General features: G+C 40.9%; 1 protein-coding gene across 1 annotated transcript in view; it reads right to left on the bottom strand.

Annotated features, from left to right (window-relative positions):
• The window catches only part of COG5 (component of oligomeric golgi complex 5), a 318,307-nt gene that overhangs the window by 273,347 nt on the left and 20,066 nt on the right, over positions 1–24,894 (bottom strand). Inside the window, exon 6 of the mRNA XM_038390528.2 lies at positions 21,667–21,787. Within this exon, the coding sequence (XP_038246456.1) occupies positions 21,667–21,787 (121 nt within the window). The remainder of the gene's footprint in view (positions 1–21,666; positions 21,788–24,894) is intronic.

The following is a 24,894-nucleotide window of genomic DNA, read 5'->3' as shown; positions in this document are numbered from 1 at the left end:
TAAGTGATATGCTCTCTAGCAAAGTGAGCATGTCTTGCACATAACAACAAAAATCCCATATATAGCATTTTAACAACAAAATGTTAAGAGGTATAAACTGTATTATCAAGTTTCAGGTTAAGAACCTTTTTATCCCCCAAATTAACACTGGGTTAAAATGCCAAGAGTTCACCATCTATCCTAATAGTGACATCAACTGCACATTGAGTGTTTTGCATTTATTTATCCACATTTGCAGGGAGGGGACTTCTCTTGTAGTTTTCTAGTCAAGAGGCTTCTTGGTTTTGTTCCCCCCGCCATCACCCAATGGATACTGTCCGACTAGCCTCAAATATACTTATTGCTTTGTGTTTCAGTATGTTCTTAATTACTACTCCCTAATCCAATGTATAAATACTTAGGGTACATCTTCACTACCCGCCGGATAGTGATCGATCTATCGGGGATCGATTTATCGTGTCTCGACTAGACACGATAAATCGATCCCCAAATCGACACCAGTACTCCACCTACGCAGGAGAAGTAAGCTGAGTCAACGGGGGAGCCGCTGCGGTTGACTTGCCGTTGTGAGGACGGCCAGGTAAGTCGAACTACGATACTTCGACTTCAGCTACACGAATAGCGTAGCTGAAATTGCGTATCTTAGTTCGACCCTCCCCCCAGTGTAGCCCAGGCCTTAGATAAGAACTGTAACTGGGTTAGCACATTTTCTTTATTTTTATCTAGGTACTAAAGGGGCACTTAATTTCAGACTATTTTTTAAAGTTTTTTCTTTACTAGTTATTGTTACAACTAAACATGAAGATTACTATAAATGAAAGATCTGAGGGGGGCAACATTTTTTCCTGTGTCTGTCTATCCATTTTGTATATTACCAGTTTTCTCAGTTCATAGAGGTCTTTCACACAGCAACAAAAAAAGAAAAAACATTAAAAAAAAAAAAGATGTTTTCCCACATCATAAAACTTCTCTCAGATGCATATATAGGATCTGAAACTACTTAGCCTTTTTAAAAAAACTAGATTCCAAATGAAGAGTGTAAATGTATGAAATGTGTTATGTTTTCAGTATCCTTATGCTTATTTTTGCATTACCTTTGTCTTAACAACTCTACACTCAGTCACACTAAGAGAAACACAGCTATTAGCAGGCAGAATGTCCTTGTTTCTCTTATCAACTAGATTTAGGAAATATTCATTTGCTGTTCTGTTATCTCACTATAATCTCTAACTTCTTACACTGTCTTGTAATGGTTTATCTTGATACTGCATCTGATAAACACCTCAATGTTATTGCTAGAACAACATCATTGCAGTAAACCATGTTTTTTTGGTTGTGTCATACTGTTATTCCCACAGACATATTAGGCCAGTTTTGCTTTTAATTGTGCTAGGCTCTCCCACAGCCTGCCATACATTTTGCATCATAAACTAAGCACTGGTAGTGGTGGGAAAATGCTTAATATCTGATGATAAATCTATTGCTTCACATAATGCTTAATGTATTGCTTCTTCATTACACCATTATATTATTGTGCTGTTATACCATTCTTCTTCGTTCAACCCTGGTTTCAAGATTTTCCAAACATCCAAGGGACATATACAATGGAAAAGAAAAGGGAAGCTTTACCTGTTGGGAAATTACCACCACCACAAATGAGTATGAATACACTATCATCTACAAACCAACTGAAGTAAAGACATCAGAAGCAAGAAATTTAGTAGAATACTAGCCACACAACACGCATACCATTGCAAAGCAAGAACTGAAAACAAATATACTAGCAAGAGCTTCAACCCTGAACAGGAAAGGCGGCATCACTTCTTCCAACCGCTGTTCATCAGAATCTACTGAATGACAACATCAACAACTAGAAAAGGAAAAATGTAAAAAGACCAGATGAATTTTTTTTTCGTAAAGTGCTTCCTTATGCTCTGTGGTCTAACAGAAACAGTCTCCATACACTACATACCAGCCCCAAAGAAACTATCTGGGAGAGAAGAACTCATGAAAAATTAAGTGTATGGAAAAATTAATGTAACTGCAATAACAATAAGACACACCCAGATGTGTCATTATGTTTGTTTGTTGCTGCTTCTGTCTTTAAACAAATGCTGTTCACAAGAATACCATTTTCACTACAGGTAAGTGAACTCATTATAGAAAGAGGTATATTGTACCTCAACAAATACAAACACTGTCATCTAAATTATAAATGCATCTCTTTATAATCTGAAATTTGCATGGATAACTGTGTTAAGATGTGATCAAAAGGAGTACTATTCATGTGATCAAAAGGAGTTCCACCATTTGCACCCAGCATGTATGAATGAACATTTAGGTTTAATGATGTGTTACCAACTGCACAATTTAGTGCAAAATTAATACAAATTTTGATCCTATGATGTTACACTACTATAAATTATTTTTCAAACAGAAGTATTCACCTCATCTGTAGTCTTACAAAAGCGTGAAGACGAGCACACAGATAAGTCAGAGACTTCTTTAGAAAGATTCATGCAGACTCAGCGGCTTTTGCCAACTCTTGCTTAAAGTAAAGCTTGCAATACAGAATTCAGTCAAGGAGTTTAAACAAAAGGGAAACAAAAGTCAGATAATTTGGGGTTTATTCATTTTTTGAGACTTTGTTATGTTGCAATTTTGGGTTATATGTTTAAAAACATTGACTAAAGGCCAATATCTTTCTATGGTATGAATTACAACAAATAAAGGTTTTTAAAGCCTTTGTCTGGTATTGTAGACAACCTGCTATATACAAGCCGTTCTATTTATGTTCTCAAAACATTTGGAAGCTCCTTGTTTTAATAAGGTTAGATGCTGTTCCAAAGTCAGAGAGTCTGCCTTTGACATATAAAGCATGTAACCAGATTGCGTGCCTCTGAGCAAATGAATTCTGGAATTTGGCTGGTGGACAGACAAAAACTGACTAACCTACTTCTAACTGTAAAGGTTTTGCTTGTATGTTTGTTTTTGTCTTAAAGTCTTTAAGATACCTAAATACGTTAATTAACATTTTGAAGCTATAAACCTGATGCCGCTGAACCAGACAAAGAATTACAACCCCTGCTCTGAAGACAACCTGTTTATTTTTTAAAAAACTACTTCAGACATGAGGAACTATAAAAATTTCCTTCCACATGCCCATTAACTCATACTACAAACGGAATCACCTTTATCCATCCTTTAGTTCACACACAGAGGACCTTCAAAGGACAACCAGGTCCCTTTCAGTGTCTAACCAAGAAAGTATCTGGTTAGGTTTATTATATTTAGGATTAGTCTTTGGTCCTTTTTCTCAGCTCTTTAGCTAGATCCTTTGAACCTGCTCCCTGTGAAGTCAATGGGAATTTTGCCACTGAATCTGATGGGAGCAGGATTGAGTTCTGATAACTGCTGACCCTATTACAAGAGTTGGACCAAACAATTTTTTTATTTGAAAAAGTATGACAGTATTTCACACACACACACACACACACACACACACAATCTATTTTATACATCAATATGGGTGTATAAAGTCCTTTAAAAAAAAAAGGAGAGAGAGAGAGAGAGAGAGACCAGTCTATCAAAATATTACGGCCTAAATCATAATTATTCCTGCTCCACCTTGATTCCAGGGGCAAGAAGTCTTTTACTGCTCCTGACCAGTAAGAGGTTACTTCCCCCCCACTCTTCACATGCCAGTTCAGCATACTGGCCAGTGCACTGGGAGCTGCAAAAACGCCCCTCAGACATCAGTCTTTCTCTCTTTACCAGCATAGGAGGAGGAGGAGGAGGAGAGAGCGGAGTACATGCATTCAGAGTTTAACCACAGCCAACTGACTGGATGCAAAACACATCTTGCCCTTAGCTGGACTGACCACAGAGTCATAGTAAGCATCATATCTGCCAGTTCGCATATTCCCAGTCATGTTTAAACACAAAACAATTTTCTAGTGTACAAGTTATTCACACATTCTTTGGCTGAAGTTGGTTGGATTCACCAAAAGACTTTTTTCTTGTATGCTGAAGGCATGTTTTCAACCAGATAAAATGGAGAAGCAGCACCGTGGGTCTGTTTGAAAGAGATAGTCACTAGGATGGCTTGGAAATTTCCATTTATGTCCATAATTGATCAGGTTCCTTATAGGTTCTCATAGCCCTAGTCTACACTAGACGTTGAGGTCGAATTTAGCAGCGTTAAATTGATTTAACCCTGCACCCGTCCACACAAAGCCCTTTTTTCCAACTTAAAGAGCTCTTAAAATCGATTTCCTTACTCCACTCCCCACAAGGGGATTAGCGCTGAAATCGGCCTTGCTGAGTTGAATTTGGGGTACTGTGGATGCAATTAGATGATATTGGCCTCCGGGAGCTATCCCAGAGTGCTCCATTGTGACTGCTCTGGACAGCACTCTCAACTCAGATGCTCTGGCCAGGTAGACAGGAAAAGGACCGCGAACTTTTGAATTTCAATTTCCTGTTTGGCCAGTGTGGCAAGCTGCAGGTGACCATGCAGAGCTCATCAGCAGAGGTGACTATGATGGAGTTCCCGAATCACAAAACAGCTCCAGCATGGACCGAAAGGGAGGTACGGGGTCTGACCGCTGTATGGGGAGAGGAATCCGTGCTATCAGAACTATGTTCCAGTTTTCGAAATGCCAAAACATGTGTCAAAATCTCCCAGGGCATGAAGGACAGAGGCCATAACAGGGACCCGAAGTAGTGCCGCATAAAACTTAAGGAGCTGAGGCAAGCCTACCAGAAAACAAGAGAGGCGAACGGCTGCTCCAGGTCAGAGCCCAAAACATGCTGCTTCTATGATGAGCTGCATGCCATTTTCGGGGGTTCAGCCACCACTACCCCAGCCGTGTTGTTTGACTCCTTCAATGGAGATGGAGGCAACACAGAAGCAGGTTTTGGGGACAAGAAAGACGATGATGAGATTGTAGATAGCTCACAGCAAGCAAGTGGAGAAACTGGTTTTCCTGACAGCTAGGAACTGTTTCTCACCCTGGACCTGGAGCCAGTACCCCCTGAACTCACCCAAGGCTGCCTCCCAGACCCGCCAGGCGGAGAAGGAACCTCTGGTGAGCGTACCTTTTGAAATACTATACATGATTTAAAAGCAAGCATATTTAATGATTAATTTGCCCTGGCATCCATGGCTCTTCTGGATATACTCCCAAAGCCTTTGCAAAAGGTTTCTGGGGAGGGCAGCCTTATTCTATCCACCATGATAGGACTCTTTACCACTCCAGGCCAGTAGCACGTACTCGGGAATCATTGTAGAACAAAGCATTGCAGTGTATGTTTGCTGGCATTCAAACAACATCCATTCCTTATCTCTCTGTTATCCTCAGGAGAGTGATATCAAGCATGGTCACCTGGTTGAAATAGGTTTCAGAGTAGCAGCCATGTTAGTCTGTATTCGCAAAAAGACAAGGAGTACTTGTGTTAGTCTCTGAGGTGCCACAAGTACTCCTTTTCTTTTTGGTTGAAATAGGGTGCTTTTCTTAAGGGGACATTCAGAGGTGTCTGTTCCTGCTGGGCTGTTTGCCTGTGGCTGAACAGAAATGTTCCCCATTGCTAGCCATGGGGAGGGGGAAGGGTGGAGGGGCTAGCCACGCGCTGGGGGGAGGCAAAATGCAACCTTGGAACAAAAGCACATGTGCTATGTATGTAATGTTAACAGCAAGGTTTACCGTGAAAGAGTGCACCCATTGTTCTATAAAATGTGTCTTTTTAAATACCACTGTCCCTTTTTTTTCCTCCACCAGCTGCATGTGTTTCAAGGATCACAGGATCTTCTCCTTCCCAGAGGCTAGCAAAGATTAGAAGGAGAAAAAAAACGCACTTGTGATGAAATGTTCTCTGATTTCATGCTGTCCTCCCACAGTGACAGAGCACAGACGAATGCGTGGAGGCATTGTCAGAGTGCAGGAAAGCACAAAATGACAGGGAGGAGAGGTGGCGCGCTGAAGAGAGTAAGTGGCGGGCTGAAGAGAGGGCTGAAGCTGAAAGGTGGCGGCAGCGTGATGAGAGGAGACAGGATTCAATGCTGAGGCTGCTGGAGGATCAAACTAATATGCTCCAGCGTATGGTTGAGCTGCAGGAAAGGCAGCAGGAGCACAGACCGCCACTACAGCCCCTGTGTAACCAACCGCCCTCCTCCCCAAGTTCCATTGCCTCCTCACCCAGACTCCCAAGAACGTGGTGTGGGGGCCTCCAGCCACCCAGCCACTCCACCCCAGAGGATTGCCCAAGCAATAGAAGGCTGGCATTCAATAAGTTTTAAACTTTTAAAGTACTTTGTGGCCTTGTCCTTCCCTCCTCCACCATCCCTCCTGGTGCTTCTCTCCTCCACCACCCTTCCTGGGCTACCTCGGTAGTTATCCTCCTATTTTTGTGATGAATTTAATTAAGAATGCATGAACGTGAAGCAACAATGACTTTATTGCCTATGCAAGCCGTGATCAAAAGGAGGAGGGGAGGGTGGTTAGCTTACAGGGAAGTAGAGTGAACCAAGGGGTGCGGGGTTTCCATCAAGGAGAAACAAACAGAACTTTCACAACATAGCCTGGCCAGTCATGAAACTGGTTTTCAAAGCTTCTCGATGCGCACCGCGCCTTCCTGTGCTCTTCTAACCGCCTTGGTGTCTAGCTGTGCGTAACCAGTAGCCAGGCAATTTGCCTAAACCTCCCACCCCGCCATAAACGTCTCCGCCTGACTCTCACAGATATTGTGGAGCGCACAGCAAGCAGTAATAACAGTGGGAATACTGGTTTCACTGAGGTCTAACCGAGTCAGTAAACTGCGCCAGCGCACATTTAAACGTCCAAATGCACATTCTACCACCATTATGCACTTGCTCAGCCTATAGTTGAACAGCTCCTGACTACTCTCCAGGCTGCCTGTGTATGGCTTAATGAGCCATGGCATTAAGGGGTAGGCTGGGTCCCCAAGGATAACTATAGGCATTTCAACATCCCCAACGGTTATTTTCTGGTCTGGAAAGAAAGTCCCTTCCTGCAGCTTTTGAAACAGACCAGAGTTCCTGAAGATGCAAGCGTCATGTACTTTTCCCGGCCATCTCACGTTGATGTTGGTGAAACGTCCCTTTTGAACCACCAGTGCTTGCAGCACTATTGAAAAGTACCCCTTGCGGTTTATGTACTCGCCGATTTGGTGCTCCGGTGCCAAGATAGGGATATGGGTTCTGTCTATGGCCCCACCACAGCTAGGGAAGCTCATTGCAGCAAAGCCATCCACTATGACCTGCACATTTCCCAGGGTCACAACCCTTGATATCAGCAGATCTTTGATTGCGTTGGCTACTTGCATCACAGCAGCCCCCACAGTAGATTTGCCCACTCCAAATTGATTCCCGACTGACCGGTAGCTGTCTGGTGTTGCAAGCTTCCACAGGGCTATTGCCACTCGCTTCTCAACTGTTAGAGCTGCTCTCATCTTGGTATTCTTGTGCCTCAGGGCAGGGGAAAGCAAGTCAAAGTTCCATGAAAGTGCCCTTACTCACGCGAAAGTTTCGCAGCCACTGGGAATCGTCCCAGACCTGCAACACTATGTGGTCCCACCAGTCTGTGCTTGTTTCCTGGGCCCAGAATTGGCGTTCCACTGCATGAGCCTGCCCCATTAGTACCATGATGCCCACATTGCCAGGGCCTGTGCTTTGAGAGAAGTCTGTGTCCATGTCCTCATCACTCTTGTCACCGCGCTGATGTCACCTACTCGCCCAATATCGTTTTGCCAGGTTCTGGTGCTGCATAAACACCACACGCATTCTCCAGTGGTATAATGTGCTCCTAATTGCCAAAGTGATCTGAGAGGGCTCCATGCTTGCCGTGGTATGGCGTCTGCACAGAAAAGAGGCACGGAACAATTGTCTACCGTTGCCTTGAGGGAGGGGTGACTGACGACATGGCTTACAGGGTTGACTTACAGGGAATTAAAATCAACAAAGGGGGTGGTTTTGCGAGAAACTGAATGGCCCCCTCAAGGATAGAACTCAAAACTGGGTTTAGCAGGCCGTCAATTTCACAGAGGGAGGGAGGAGAAAATGAATACAAAACAAATCTGGTCTATTTCTTGTTTTGAGCCACTTCATCTATCTTTATACATCTTGCTGGCAGCAGACTGTGCAGTACGACCGCTAGCCATCGTCATCTCCTGGGTGCTCGGCAGAAGACGGTGCAGTATGACTACTGGCCATCGTCTTCTGCTAGCTGCAGATTAAAAGACAGTGCACTGCCGGTAGGACTCAATCGCCATGAGACAAAACAAGGGAAATGACCTGGCTGAGTCACTCCCATGTTTGCCCAGGCGCCCACTTAAAAGAGCACCCAGGACTACGTTGACGACGGCTACCAGTCATGCTGCACTGTCTGCTGCCAAAAGGCAATAAACTGCTGCTGTGAAGCAATGCAGTACCATGTCCACCAGCACCCAGGAGACATACGGTGACGGTTAGCTGAGCAGGCTCCATGCTTGCTGTGGTATGGCGTCTACACAGGTAACTCAAGAAAAAAGGGGCAAAACGATTGGTCTGCCCTTGCTTTCATGGAGGGAGGGAAGGAACGGGGGGCCTGACAATATGTACCCAGAACCACCCGCGACAGCGTTTTAGCCCCATCAGGCACTGGGATTTCTACCCAGAATTCGAATGGGCGGTGGAGACTGCGGTAACTGTGGGATAGCTACATAGTACAATGCTCTGGAAGTCGACGGTTGCCTTGGTACTGTGGACACACTCCACCGACTACATGCGCTTAGAGCATTTGTGTGGGGACACACAATCGACTGTATAAAAATGCATTCTACAAAACCGACTTCTATAAATTTGACCTAATTTCGTAGTGTAGACATACCCAGAGGTTCACAGTTTAAAGTCTGAAGAGACCATTTGAGCTAGTCTGTCTTGTTTATCACAGGACATTAAATTTTACCCAGTTATCCTTGTATTGAACCCAGTAACCTGTGTTTGACTAAAGCAGGGGTGGGCAAACTTTTTTTTTTTTGTGTGACCCAAGGGCCACATTTGGGTGGGGAAATTGCATGCAGGGCCATGAATGTAGGACTGGGGTGCAGTAGAGAGTGTGGGATGTGGGAGGGGGTGAGGTGTGCAGGAAGGGGCTTAGGGCAAGGGGGCTCAGGGAAGGGGGTTGGAGTGAGGGGGGTGCGGAGTGTGGGAGGGGGCTCAGGGCAAGGGTGCAGGGAGGAGTGCAGAAGGGGGCTCAGAGCAGGGGGTTGGGGTGCAGGAGGGGGCTCAGGGCATGGCATGGAGTTGGGGTGCAGGAGGGGTATGGCAGGGTGTTCAGGGCAGGGAGTTGGGGTGCGGCAGGGGTTCAGGACCACTTAGCTGGAGCGGCTCCAAGGTGACAGTGGCATGCACTGGGACCAGAGCAGGCTCCCTGCCTGCCTGCCTTGGCCCCATGCCACTGCCGGAAGCGGCCGGCACCACATCCCTGCAGCCCTTGGAGGAGGAGGAGGGGCAGAGGGCTCCATGCACTGCCCTCACCTGTGGGTACCTCCCCCGAAGCTCCCACTGGCCGCGGTTCCCCATTCACAGGCAAGGACAGTGCATGGAGTCCTCTGCCCCCCCACCCCCAGGGGCTGCAGGGACGTGGTGCCCCCGCCGCCACGGGGGTGGCAATCCTACAGGCTAGATCCAAAGCCCTGATGGGCCAGATCTGGCGTTTGCCCACCCCTGGACTAAAGCATAATTTGCGTTTGTGTAAAGCATGTCTTCCAGAAAGGCATCTGTTCTCGATTTGAAGACATCGGGAGATGGAGAATGCATCACTTCCCTTGTTACCAATGGTTAATCATCCTTTCTGTTAAAAATCTTTGATTTATTTTAAATTGTAATTTGTCTGGCTTTGGCTTCCAGCCCAGTGGTTCTTGTTACGCCTTCCTCCACAAGATTAGAGAGCCTTTTACCACCTGATATTTTCTCCCTGTGAAGGTACTTATGTACTGTAATCAAGTTACCCCTCAATCTTCTTTTTGATAAAGAGATCAATCAATTAGCTTAAGTCTCTCACTGTAAGACATTTTCTCCAGGACTCAACTAATATTTGTGGCTGTTTTATGCACACACTTCAATTTTCAACTTCCTTTCTAAAATATTGACACCAGAACCAGCATCACTCTCACCAGTGACATGTACAGAGTAAAAATCACCTCCTTACTTTGACTCACTATTCCCACTGATACATACAAAGGTCATGTTAGCCTGTTTTTCCTCAGCATGAAACTAACCTTTATGTTTAATTGCTTGTCCACTATGACTCCCAGATCCTTTTCAAAGTCTCTGATTTCCAGGCTATAGTCCCCCATTCTGTAGGTATGGCCTTCATTCTTTGTTCATACATAGATAGAATCATAGAAGGTTAGGGTTGGAAGGGACCTCAGGAGGTCATCTAGTCCAACCCCCTGCTCAAAGCAGGGCCAATCCCCAATTTTTGCCCAAGATCCCTAAATGGCGCCTTCAAGGATTGAACTCACAACCCTGGGTTTAGCAGGCCAATGCTCAAACCACTGAGCTATCCCTCCCCCCATTGTATAACTTTGCATTTTGTTTGAATGGGCCCAGCTTACCAAGAGATCCTGATCGCGCTATATGACTGCCCGTCCTCATTGTTATTTACCACCCATCAATCTTTGTTTCAGTCACAAAATTCTAATCAAACAGCAATTTTATACTTTCCTCCAGATCACTGATGAAATTGTTGAATGTCAGGCCTTCTATCAATCCCTATAAAGCCCCACTAGAAACACCCTCCAGTCAATGATGATTCTCCACTGACAACTAGTTTTTGAGATCTGTCAGCCAGCCAGTTCTTAATGCAATTAAGATGTGTTTTATTGATATTTTATAATGCTATTTTTAATCAGGATGTTGTGCAATACTAACTCAAATGCCTTACAAAAGTCTAAGTGTATTATAAAAACCTAAAAGCATTTATGCAATTACTTTTACCAGGCAAATTTGTAATCTCAAAAGAATGAAATCAGGTTTGTTTGACAAGACCTATTTTCCATAAAGCCAGGTTGACTGGCAATTATATTTCTATCTTTTAATTGTTTATCAGTTGAATCCTGTATCAGCTTTTGTATTATTTTGACTGGGACTGATGTCAGGCTAATTGGCTTGTAGTTCTCTATATCATTCCACTTGTCCTTTTTTAATATTGGCACATTAGAACTCTTCCAGTTTCTGGAATTTCCCTAGTATTTCAAGATTTATTAAAAAAATTAATATCAGTGGGCCAAAGATCTCCTTGCCAACTCTTTTAGGACTCTTGGGTGCAAGCTGTCTGGCAATGCCATTTTCAAAATGTTTATTCTCAGTGGATGTTAAACACCCTCCTTCGTTACGAATGGACTGGAAAATACTTAATCATCCTCATGTAACACATATACATCATCCTCCTTCTTTCCAAATATAGAATAGAAATAATTATTGAATATTTCTGCCTGCTCTGCATCATCATCAATTTTACCATCTCCATCTAGTAATGGACCTATATCATTGCTAGGATTTTTTTTTGTTCTAATATTACTTTTAAAAATTCCTCCTTATTGTCATTACCACTGCCAGCCATGGATTTTCCCTGATGTCTTTAACTTCCCTTATCAATTTTCTACTGTTCATAACTTCTCATTTATGTCAATTGCTATTTCCTCATGTTTTTGGTTTTTGTTGCCATCACTTAACCACTAAACCAGGATGGGGTTATAGCCAAAGTTGTCCTCTTTCTTGATTGTGAAATTGTGGCTTTGTGTTCATCTAATAAACTCTTATAGAAATCTCAATTTTCACTCAAATTTTTCTGTCTAATTTTTACCGCCTCTAACTGGCTGGCACCCTCCTCTTGCAAACACCTCTTGGTCGAGTGCACGTGCCCTCAGTCTCTCAGTTTGTGGTGACCCCTGTCAGTGGTTTCTCATGCAGGTTTTCAGTGACTGGCCAAGTCTCACACATGGGCTGTAGGTGAAACAGAACAAACCCCTTCTGGGTATGCAGTCTAACTTGTCCTGGGCCTTTGATGGGGCTGTACCCCCCAGGGCTTCCTCCATGTCTCCACAGTCTTCCTGCTGCCTTCCCTGTGCTCAGTCCCAACAGACAGCCAGGAGCTCTCTCTTGCTTGCCCAGGCCCTGCTGCTCTTTCAGCCAGCCAGGAACACAGTTCTCTCTCTTCCAGCTCCAGGCAGCAACTGACTGACTCTGGCCCTGAAGCTCCTTTTACGTGAGCCTGCTGGGCGCTGATTGGCTGCTCCCTATAGCTTCCCTCTTTGGTTGCTTTCCCAGTAGGAGGACTTCTCTTCTACTTCTCTCTGGGACTGGGTATCATAGGACTCTGAGGCCTCCAAGCCTAGTTCACCCCTTCATATCTCCCAATTTTTTTCCCATAATTTTCCTCAGCTTTAATTTAGCCCTTTTTAAACACCAAGTATATTATATATTATGGATTGGGACTGTCCTTTGTTTGCCCATATTGATCATTGGACCTTAGGCAAACACCAACTTCCAATTCAGTGATCTCCCTCATCAGGTCCAAAATACGAGTTTCCTCATGTTGGGTGAAATACCTTTTGTGTTAGAAAATCAAATTTCATTAATGTCAATAATATCAAATTTTTTCTCATCAATTAGAATCTCCAGTTCCTCATACCTGTTACACAGACACCTAGCATTGGCACATTGGCAAATGAAAATTTTTTTCTCTTCATATTTTTGTCATATCAGTTCAATTTGTTCACTACATACCAAGTTTGTTTATATTTCATTTGCCTCCTTTGTGCCCTCCTGACTGCTCCAGACAGTCTCCAATCAAGAATAGCCCCCTGCTTGTGAGATGCAAGCCATCTAATTTGTACAGTCCCCTCTCACTAGAATTTGGCCCAATGTTCCATGAAACCAAAACTGTCAGCTTCATACCAATCATGCAGCTAACAGTTCACCTCTAGTACTTTCTATCTTCTTTCACTTGTGGATTAGAAGACATTGTGGATCTCAAAGAACATCATTTGAATTTTCCTCTTCTTCAACTCCCTTCCAAGTTCCACAAAATCTTCTATAATTTGCATAATTCCATATAATGTTGTGTCACTGGTTCCAATGTGCAACATCACAAGTGGAGACTTGCCAAATGAATTAATAATCTTGTCCAATTTACAGTTATAGGTCATATTTTTGCTCCAGGAAGAGCGCTCACTGCAGCACAGCCTTCAGAGCTGGGTTCCCAACCAGCAGCCGTGGAGCTTCCTGCAGATGGGTCTGACCCAGCCCAGGACCAGCAACTGAAGGGGAAAAGGAAGTCCCACCCCTCCCCAGCACAGTCAGGACTAGCAGCTGGAGTCCAGCACACATTAGGCTCTCCCTCCCCCAAATTTCACAGGGAAGATCAAATTTCACAGTCTGTGACTCATTTTTCCATGTCCAGAAATTTGGTAGGGCCCTAATTATAAAACACAACATTGTCCAGGTCAATGTCCACATTTTCATCAATTATTCCAGTACAATTATCTTAATGCCTGTTCTCCACAACACACACACAGCCACCCACTCCTCTCTTTCAGTAGATAACGGTTTCTGTTTAGTTATTTTGAAAATTAAAGAGTTCTGAGGAATTGTTTCAGACTTTTCCCTAATGATCTTGTTTGTTACAGTTTTATTGGCAACTTACAAAATTTAAATATATTCTTTTAAAAATGATTTTTAAAGGTTTACACTTAACCTCCATTTACAACCTGGGGATAATCCCTTTCTTTTTCTTCCCTTTCCTGTGTCCTTTCTCCTTGCACAGAGCAATAGTCTTAATTCCTTCTATCTCCTTTGTCGCATGTAGGTCTGGTTTACCCCAACTGACTTGGAAAGTTCTGGATTTAAATTTTTGACACTTTAGAGCTTGTACAATGTCTTCAGCTCGACAAAAGATAAATCTTCCATTCTTAGACTAAAATTGAGACTCACCTCTTCATCTATATCCATAATGATAAAGATTTATAAAATCACTGTGACTATCTAATGGCAAATATCTTGTCCATGGACTCAAAAATCATTCACAGAGATCCCTAGTTAGCTCCTACAACCACAACTCTGGCTCAAAGCCACTTTGAAGATTCTAGTAATTGAAGTACTACTTATATCTGGTTAAACATGGGCATCCACATCTTGGGGAATATTTATATTAATGGTTCTTTCAAATCCTCTGACACTCTCCAATGTGAATATGGTTGTCCGGCTGCCAAGCATAAAAACACTTAAACTCAAAACATTGTTTTAGAAAAATCACAGGATAAAACTATAACAAGAGCCAATTTCATATGCCATCTGGGATTCTATCAGGAGGATTATTGTGACTAGATATTCATTAGCAGAAACAGAAACAGGGGTATCATGATATCATGTTTGTCTATCAGATAAGGATTCTTTAAAAAAACTGAGAGGGTAATTTGATAATAAGGACAGAAGTTTTACTTCTGAATTTCTTTAGCTATATATTCAATAACATTCACTATGTTCGATCAGTAGTCAAAAGAAACTCATAAAACCTTCTGCGCCCTTGAAATTAAGCTATTTGTGTATTACTTTCTCATTTAATAGTGTGAATTTCTTCTCTATGTCCTGTATTTACACCACTTTCTCTACTCCTCATTTCTACTGCATCATTCCCAACTCCTCTGTTTCAGTCCCCTACAACGCCACAGTTTTCTCCTTCATTTGCTTTGAAGGCCACACATCACTGGAACCACTGCTGAAGTACATCTAAGCTATTACTAGAGTCACTAAAGGGTATTGTTAGGAAGTGGATATGCTATCTTACTTTCCCACAGGGACCGAAGGCCCCACCGACACAAGACACTACTCGCGTCTGATATCACAGGTAGCACACAACAAAATTTAAATGCAACCTAACATAAGCTGTGACTGCAGTACCAGTGAAGCTCTCCATTACTGGTCTCACCCATCTCACCACAACTTGAAGACATCTCTTTACATCCCATTGCCTCCCTCTTCTTTTCTAGTATTTGTCTGTTCATTTCTGCTACCATTTCCTTGCTGAAGTCTTCATTACGGTCACACGTGAATCAGTGGTGTAATTTCTGAAGCTCCAGATTTTGTTCTGTTTGTACAGCATCTAATACAATGGGGTCTTGGTCCACGACTGGGGCTGCTAGTTACTGTATAGTAATACAAATAAATAATAATGAAGTAGCAGCATCTGGGGCCAGAGGAGGCGGCAGCATAGAGGCTGCACAGCCAGAGTTTTCCAGTAAGAAAGGGAATAAGAGGAGGAGAAAGGGGGCAGGAGGGAAATAAGAAACCCTTCTCCCCACAAAAAGTGGGAAAATACACAACAGCAGTCTTCATTAGATTTACAACCAGAGGGCAACAACTAAAAATACTGTACATAATACATTGAATGCTCTTTTAAATCCACTGTAATACAATATTAACTTCTGACATGTTCTGCAAATTGGACATTAACACATTACAACAATATAACCATTAAGATTCAACCTTTATAGAGTAACAAAACAGACTATTAAATCATGTCTTAAAATTTGACATAATACAGCCCTCTGATGAGGACTTCATATTTGGGAATAAAACCCTAATAAATACACTGGGTTTTAGCAAACAATCAAATTATTAGAGCTTCTTTGAGAACTAAAAACTTAATCCTGTGAAAAATAGATAACACAATCTTTTAGGGATGGAGTTGTGGGCAGTCTGGCCTAGTGGCTGGAGCAAGCGTCTAGAGCAGGGAAATGGAAGCAAGGGTCAGAGTCAGAGGCTGGAGGCCAGAGCCAGAAGTGGGAACTAAGTATACTAACTGAGGGCTTGTTTACTCTTAAAGTACTACTGCAGCTGTGTCACTGTAGTGCTTCAGTGAAGACACTACTTACGCCGACAGGAGGGGTTCTCCCATAAGCATACATAATCCACCTCCCCAAGAGGCAGAAGGTAAGGTCAATGGCTAAATTGTTGCATTAGTTATATATAGCAACTTAATTTATCCGTGTGCTTTCATACTTAGGTCTGATCTACACTAAGACATTATGTCGGTATAACTACATCGCTCAGGGGTATGAAAAATCCACACCCCTGAGTGATGCAAAGTAATTTGGTATTTTTTCAAATACCAGTGAAGTCAGCTGCCTGAGAACTGAAAAACTAACCTGCAAGCAGTGCAAAGGAATTTAGAAGTATGGCATTTGATTTCAGCTGTCCAGTGCCACCCTCCCCTATAATTAATATTGCTTAGCCTTATTACTTTTGACATAGTTTGCGGGTATTAAATTTTTGCAAAATGGAAGTAACATGGCAACCTATTCTGGAGTTAATTTGAATGTTAATCACATGAGTGCTTGGAACAAAAAGTACTTGGGTCAGAGAGGTGAACTAAAGTGGAAGGTCTTTCAGGAGTTTCTTTATGATTTTATCTGCAAGAGCGATAAGGAAAGGCCTGTGCCTTTTCAATTTAATTTTCTAATCACAATAGTCAAAGACTCCAGCATGTCATTAGCCATGGCTCCCAGAGACCCAACTTCCCTGCAGTAAATTTAACATCAAGCAGTTTAATTTAAAAACCAAACAACCTATATATCACTGAGCTTTCCTATTCATGCACAGGAAGGTTTTCTTACCCAATGATAATACTATTGCTTAGGTAAATTATTTTTATTTTATATTTGTATTCCCTCAGTAACAAGAAGTATTTTGTGCTCTACTGACTCTGCATATCTTCAAAAATTTCTAATTTCAAAGTTGTATGTTTATTCCCAGTAAAGCAATTGATAGAATTTATAGAATTTATTTAGTGTACATGTCTTTTTATTTTCTTCTGCATTGAATCACAGCTAGAAGTTGTCACAGGGCCTGGTTTTGTAGGAGTAGCTGTCCACACTGCTTATACAACTACAATTGGGAACTTCATTCACTAGGACATTGATATTTTTCCCATGAACTTCCCTAGCCCATGGTAGTAAATCCTGTCCAGCTAGAAGCAGGGAGGCTTTCCTTTATAAAGCTTTGTAATAAGACTTGTTCAAATACCATGATGATAAATTGTTAAAGAACAAAGCCATGCTGACCCAGAGATATAAAATAAACCCTGGAATGTAAGATTAGGACTCCACATCTTATGCAGAAATTGTGCAAATCATTTCTTGGAAAATGAAGTGTTTTTAATCAATTCATATTTTTTTTCTCCATTCTCTCTTTTGCATTAGTTCCTGTTCTCAACAGGAAAACATTGCTGAATCAAAACAATAACACCTGTAATATCCTCTTGTTTTTTGGTCCATGGTGTGCCCTTAGCTCAGTGACTTCTTAAGTACCAGTACTAAGACACCTAGTGTTGTGCTGTGGGAAGGAAAATCCTAGAAAGAGCCACAGAGGGGCTGTATGGAAAGCGTGAATGTTCTCTTTTGCAAAACGTTCACATATCCGACCAGCTGCATAGAAAGCAGGCCCCTAGTCTGGGACGGGGTCGGTGCCTCAGTCAAGAGAGAATTCAAAGGTTTTGTAGGTCTAAAAGAGCTGAAGAGTTTGTAAATTAGTTTATGTTCTACTTTATGTGTTTTTGCAAAGGAGGGGAATGTATGGGCCACCAAAAAAAAAAAAAAGTTACCTTAGAATTATGATTAATATTCTACAAGCACAAAAGTAAAAAAACAGTTAGTTTTCTTATAGAACTAATTCTGCCCTCTTGTGCCTATGCATGATTTGTATTACTGTATGACATGCAGACAATGATTGTGACTGTAAAGCTACAGCTTCATGGCCAATGCAATGGTGCTCCACATCAAAAGGAGCTCCTCAAGGCACTAGAGAAGCATCTAGGAACATATGATTTTTTTCTCTCCAACGTGCATTACTTTGCATTTCTCATCAACACTGAACTTCGCCAGCCATCACACCACCCATTCACCTAGCTTGGTTAGATCTCTGAAATTTCTCACAGTCCTCTCTGGTCCTAACTAATTTAAGTAACTATAATCTGTAAATTATTACCCCACTACTTGCCGCCCCCCCTCCAGATTTTTAATAAATTACAATATTAAAATTAGACCTAGCTGAGAACATAGGGGTACCCCGTTTTTAACCTTTTGTTCTTTTGAAAATTAACCATATAATCCTATCAGTAGCCTTCTGTCTCTTACCCAGTTTTTGATTGATGACAATAGTTTGCCTCTTACCCAGTGACCATTTCGGAACCTCTTGTGCAAGAGCTTGTCAAAGGCCTTTCAGAACAGAAGTCTAAATAATAAACTCAACCAACCAGAGCAGGCCAAGTGCGGGTGAGAGCAGCTCCTGCTATATCTTTTGAAAGGGTTCAGCATGTGCTTCCCGCTTGCTCATCCAGACCAACTAGCAAATGTGTATAAAGTGAGGTCTCTATCCCCTCTCCCCCCTCTTGAAGAGAGCAAGTATTACATACAGATGCGATCAAACAGACAAATTCAGTATTTACATAATAGAGATAAATATGATAAAATAACACTGAGCCCAAGAGTTTAGTAGAGTCAAAAAAGGATTAGACATTAATATGGATAATGAGATCAGTTACATACATTTTTAAAACAACAAGAGAGAGAGAAATCCTTATGCATTAGGGAATAAAATAATTGACGGGATTAAAAACACACACCACATTCATTGGCAGGTTATTCAATAGCTGTCCATTCTGGCTTTTTTTTTTTTTTTTTTTTTTTTTTTTTTTTTACACCTCTCTTATCTGCTACAAGCCACTGGTCTGATCCAATATGGTAATTTCTACATGCAGATACATATTACAGGGAATTTAGTATTTTGTAGATATCTAGATAATCAATATGTGCACACAAACTGGTAATGAAAAATGACACACACTCACACACATATATATTATGCTATTTTAACTTAAGATCTTTTTTCATCCAGTTTCAGCATAACATCTGATTGGGTTGCTGTAGCTAAATAATCACAAAGAAATGTTAGAAGAAACAGAAAATGTTTCAAAAAAAGGGAGCACTTTTAATGTTTCCTCCACAAAAAGATAGTAAATGCTTTACTTTTGAAGTTTCGTAGAAAATTCAGTTGTCCTAGAAAGAGTTTATTGTGCCAAATTTTGAGACTAAATCTAGTCATTCAAGTGTGAAAGACAGATTTTAGACCTGTTTTAAGTGAAAAATTTCAATACAACTTTAAATATGTAGTTGCTACTGACATCTCTAGAGTAAAACTATATATCTCCTAATATGTCTTTGCAATGCTTTGAAGCGCTGTGGAATACCACCATCTTAATAAAATCCTTCAAAGAGAAAAAATTATTATTTCTGTTTTTCCTCTAATAAAGTAGGAATTTTTTTAAAACCATCTCCACCTAACATTTAGAACTTGCTTTTATTACTATGTTATTTTTCTTCCCACTGAGTAATGATCTTTAAATCAAGACCAGCTAAAAACCTCCATAAAAGACGACATCTGGTCACAAATTCAGTGGAACAGTTGTTAGTTTGAATTAAGTAAAAAACATTAAATCAATGTTCTGTAAATGCTAAAACACAGAAATGGTCAGAAAAGCCTATGGGTATATTTAGTATCTAAGGACTCAGATCTGTAAAATGCTCACTATAGCAAGCACTTGGAGTGAAGTCCTGGCTCTACTGAAGTCAAGGGGAGTTTTGCCATTGATTCCAATGGTGCCAGGATTCCACTCTCTGTCTGAAAAAAGAAAAGGAGTACTTGTGGCACCTTAGAGACTAACAAATGTATTAGAGCATAAGCTTTCATGAGCTACAGCTCACTTCATCGAAAGCTTATGCTCTAATAAATTTGTTAGTCTCTAAGGTGCCACAAGTACTCCTTTTCTTTTTGCGAATACAGACTAACACGGCTGCTACTCTGAAAACTCTCTTTCTGGTAGCAGTGAGACTTATAGTATTTAACCAGGGCACACAATTCAAGCTACCACTCAGAGAAAATGTATTAATAGATCTTCTTAAGCATTAGAAAAAGATTGTAGTTTTTCAACATGAAATATGAGAACAGTGACACCTACATGAATGTATTTATTATTTAGATTTCTGAAAGTCCTTTGACAGGGTCTTGCACATCACTTAAAGTGGTATAGAAAGATAGTGAGTGATACAGACAGAGAGCCCAAAAAAAAAAAAAAAAAAAAAAAAAAAAGTATAGGGCTAATACTCAGATGGTATAAACCATTGTAAATTAAAAAAAACTTTCGAAAGCTAAATTTAAACTAACATTTTCATTCAAATTAATACCACTAACTACTTGAATTACTTACTTTGCTTAAGACCTGGTTAAAACAAAAGATGCACTGGCAAGCTAATGGGTCTGTACTCTTCACTATACTAACTTAGAACATCATGGCTGATAATTAAACATTTTCATCTAATTGTTCTAATAAAATAAATAAATAAATAGACAGGCTCATTTGCATAACAGCATCTGTTAATTATAAAAAGACAACGATTATCTAATAATTTTTGATTACAGAGTATGCAAAGATCAGCAATGACAAATATGCACAACAAACCTTAGGATAATTCTGAATGTTTAATTGTTCAGTCCTCCCATATTCTATTTTTAGAAGATGGAATTTGAATAACATTAAATCAAAGAAGAAATAACAACAGCTGCTAAGATTTTGTATACAGGAGCTATTACTGAGATCTGAGAGATTTAAATGACTTTTTGAAAGGCTACAGGTTTGGCTAATTTTTTTTTTTAAAGAAACAAAATACATTTAATTCAAAATATGACCTACTCTAAACCCAATGAAATAATGGCTTTCAAAAGCCAACATTATTGCTAAATAACCTTCTCTCTCTGCAGTTATTCCATGTAGTCACAGGTTGATATGAAATTAGCTACTCTAAGTAAGTCTTGCCCAACATGTAACTTGTTATCAGAGGATTTTTCTTGTAATTAGTCAACTGTACCTAGGTAAGCCTCATGAAAAATGCATGTCTACTTTACAGTATAAGCCCAAGTTCAAACTCAGGCTCAAGCCTAACACTCCTTCTGTCTACAAACAAATCACACTCCGGGGCTCTGACCCAGGTCCTAGAACCTCATGGGGGTGAAGGGTTCAAGCCTGAGTCAAGCTGGGACCTAGGGTTCAAGCTCTATTGCTTTGCAGTGTAGACAAAGCCCCACTGGACTTGTGCTCAGGGAAATTGCCAAAAGTATCCCACACGCCAACTTTCTTTGTCCTTTGGATAGTCAAATTTTCCCACACTGCACCATCAACAAAGGCCTGGAGCTGCCACATTCTGGGAGGGCGCTAGGAAGTCTGTGATATGTGCAGTTCGATTCGGGCCCCCATAATGCAGTGTAGACGTGGGAGCCCACAGTTGTGACTCAGGGTTCAACAATTCCTAATCTAGGGTTGCAAGTGAGTGTAGATGCTCAATCCCTAAATTAATAAACACAGAGTTTGCTAACTCGAGTTCTACTAACCTAGGGCTTACAGTGCAGTGTAAACATACCCTTGGTCTCTCATTCAGATCAGGAAATAGATAATTCTTTAATTTCATCTTTAAAAAAAAAAAAATCAAAACACTAAAACTGCACTTCTTATGAGCAGAAACTTAAATGCCACTAAAATAACTAAGAGGACTCACCAAGTTCATTGAGACTCTGGGCAGCTTTTGTTATTTCCCTGCTTCCTCCTTGCAGCTGTCCTTGAAGTCTCTTACTTAGATACAAGATGCGTATTATTCTCCGCAGCAAGTCACAGGCTGCCTGTGTGGAAATCATAGCTTTTAGTGTATATTCAGTGTTAAGTATGTATAGTTTTAGGCCCCAATCTTGGAAACTCTTGAGTATAAGCTTGTAGTTAAATACAAAACATACAAGCAAGCATTTGCAGAATCAGAGACCTAGTGGTTAGATGCACACTGATAAATTATGTCAATTTTTTCATAAGTACTCTATGACTTTATACAACAATGTTCACTATTTTAAATACTAATGCTACTGCACATGATGCTGTAGAAAAGCCTCTGATTTTATTTGCTATGCAAAAATGAAATATTAACATTTGATAAGTCACATCACACCTTATTTATAAAGACAATTTAGCTTTATTTTGTATAATGTCCTTCATAGAAAATTTTACTCATGTCAGTAAAAAGCAGATACTGGCTTTTGTTCAGCTGATCAAAGTTTGACCAGAAGCAAAACAAAAACACAAATATTGATTTTGTTTGTTTTGTTTTCTTTTATCTCAGGAGATAATAAATCTTAAGGCTGACCAAAACAGTCAATATATATACTGCCATGTTCTCTTCCAATACCTGTAAGACTCCATTTTGGGAAAGAATTTTAAAATGGTTACTCTCAAACTCAGACCAGGAATAAAGCATAAAGTTGTAATGGGTAGAGTAATTAACAACTGAAACGGTTTACCAAGGATCGTGATGGATTCTCCTGCACTGAGAATTTTAAAATCAAGACTGGATGTTTTTATAAAAGATATGCTCTAGGAATTATTTTGAGAAAATTCTATGGCTCGTGTTATATAGGTCATCAGATTAGATGATTATAATTGTCCCTTCTGGCCTTAGAATCTATGAAAACCTCTGTTCAGCCAATTGTTAAGTCAACTTAATTCATAATCTTGTAAAGTGTTTTGAGATTGGCTGGAAGGCACTAAGTAAGATCCAAGTATATCTTATTCAGGAAACACAACTGCATATGCTTTTGCTTTGCCTTTGTTAACATTGATCTAGGACACAATACTGTTGACTTCTGAGGCACTTATTATAGGTTCCTGGCTTTTTAAACTGACTGTTCTCAGACAAATCTTTTCCTCTTCTAGGTAACAAAAAGGAGAAGGAGAAAGACATTAAGAGGTACATCCAAGCCACAAGAGATCTATTTTCAGACAAGTTTTTAAATGAAATGGAGAGATTCAGGTAGGTTCTTCCAGATGGCATGAGAAGCAGAGGGGAAGGTTTTCTCACCAGCAGTGGCGAGATTGCATGAAACAACAGATAGGAGGTAGTACTAAAAAATAAGAGGAGTAAAAAAGCAACATGGAAGATTTTAAAACAAAGAGAGCAATTATAAACTAGATTTTGGGAATCCAGGTCGGTTCATATAGGATTAGGTTGGTGGGATCATGGCATATCGTACACGCAACATTCTGGGCCTGCTGAAATCTTAAGAAATAGGACTTAGAAACCCAATGCAAAAAAAGACAAAGAAATAGTCCAGATTTCAGCAGAAATGGAATCTGTGCAATGAAAAACTACAAGGTTGTGGCAGTGGAAACTGTTAAATTTGTAGACATCAGAAACAAGCATGATAAAATTATGAATAATGGAGACACATAAGAGGTTTGTGAAGATGATGGATCGGTTCTGGAGTACGTACCTCTTGCCTAAGAGAGGATCTTTTGAGTCATTTAATTTAAGGAAGTCAAGATGAAATTAAGTTAAAAGTATTAAATATTTAATAAGTTAAGTAATTATCTGACAACATTGCAGAGGTACATAGTGTTTTGTAAATTGAAGTTTATTTAATTTCTCTGGAAATCAAACATGCAAGTATATGTACCTAGATACACACACCAACACAAATAAATGCATCACGTAATAAAAAATCCAAAGTATTGCTAGTTAGTCACTCCCCCTCAGGATGCTAGCACAAAGTGACAAAAGCAAAGATATTTTCAGTTTAGTATTCTTCAACTCCTAGACACGACAAGAAGAAAATGAAAGGGATGCCCCACTGAACCCAGATGACTGAAAACACTATAAACCTCATCGTTTTTGGCACCATACGTCTTGAAGAGTAATTTTTTTTTTCAGTGTTGCCAGAGGACTTCCCACATGATTCCCATTAATGATAATTGAAGTCATGTGGGGATCATACTACTGGAACTTACTAAATGTTTGTAATTCAATTAATTTGCTTCTTTAATGAGAAAAATATTAATCCACATATATTTGTATCTTTTACAGTCTATGAACTAAATTTCAGCAACAGAAATGAAAAAGCAACTTTGTAGAATATAATGTGCTTCAAAAGTACAATCTGGTGCCAATATTTGCTTTTTGACTTAACTAAAACTGAACATCCACAGAAAAATTCAGCCAGATGTGAACCCTAAGATCAGAAAATAACAATCTTTTGAATATTGCTTATATTGCGTACTAAAAGCCTATTTCATTTTTATTAACTTATTATTAAGGCTACGTTTTAGTCATGGGTATTTTTAGTAAGTCATGGACAGGTCAGAGGCAGCAAACAAAAATTCCCAGGCCCGTGACCTGTCCATGACTTTTACTAAAAATACTCACCATAACTAAAACTTGTGTGGAGAGCTGAGGGTGCTTGGGGTGGGGGGGAGAACAGGCGGTCGGGGGCAACATGGGCGCTGGGGGAGGTAGACCAGGACCCTGCTGGTGCTGGGGAGGAGGGTTGGCAGGACTGGCAGGGGCTTCCTATACTGCTCCGCATCCCTGCGGCAACTAGGCAGCAGAGGGGTCAAGGAATGGTACCGCTGGTACCTGGGTCCTGCCACAAGCGCTGGCTGCCACTGCTCCCATTGGCCGGAAACTGCAGGCAATTGGAGCTACAGGGGCAGGGCCTTTGGGTGCTGGCTGCATGGAAACACCCTCCCCACAGCCTCGGAGCTGCAGGGCAATGCCAGTGGGAGCCGGGGAGCTCCACAGCCCAGGTAAGCACTCCCCCACACCTTTAACCCCATGTCCCTAGTCCTGACCCCCCTCCCACATATCCAAATTGCTGTTGCTAGCCCAGGGGCTGCATGGCTTGGGCTGCCTCTGAGCCAGCACCACCCACTGCAGAAGTCTCAGAAAGTCACGGAATCTGTGACTTCC

The sequence above is a fragment of the Dermochelys coriacea genome, chromosome 1 (assembly GCF_009764565.3).
Source record: "Dermochelys coriacea isolate rDerCor1 chromosome 1, rDerCor1.pri.v4, whole genome shotgun sequence".
Lineage (NCBI taxonomy): Eukaryota > Metazoa > Chordata > Testudines > Dermochelyidae > Dermochelys > Dermochelys coriacea.
The sequence above is the reverse complement of the archived record's forward strand: the minus strand, read 5'-3'. Positions and strand labels throughout refer to the sequence as shown.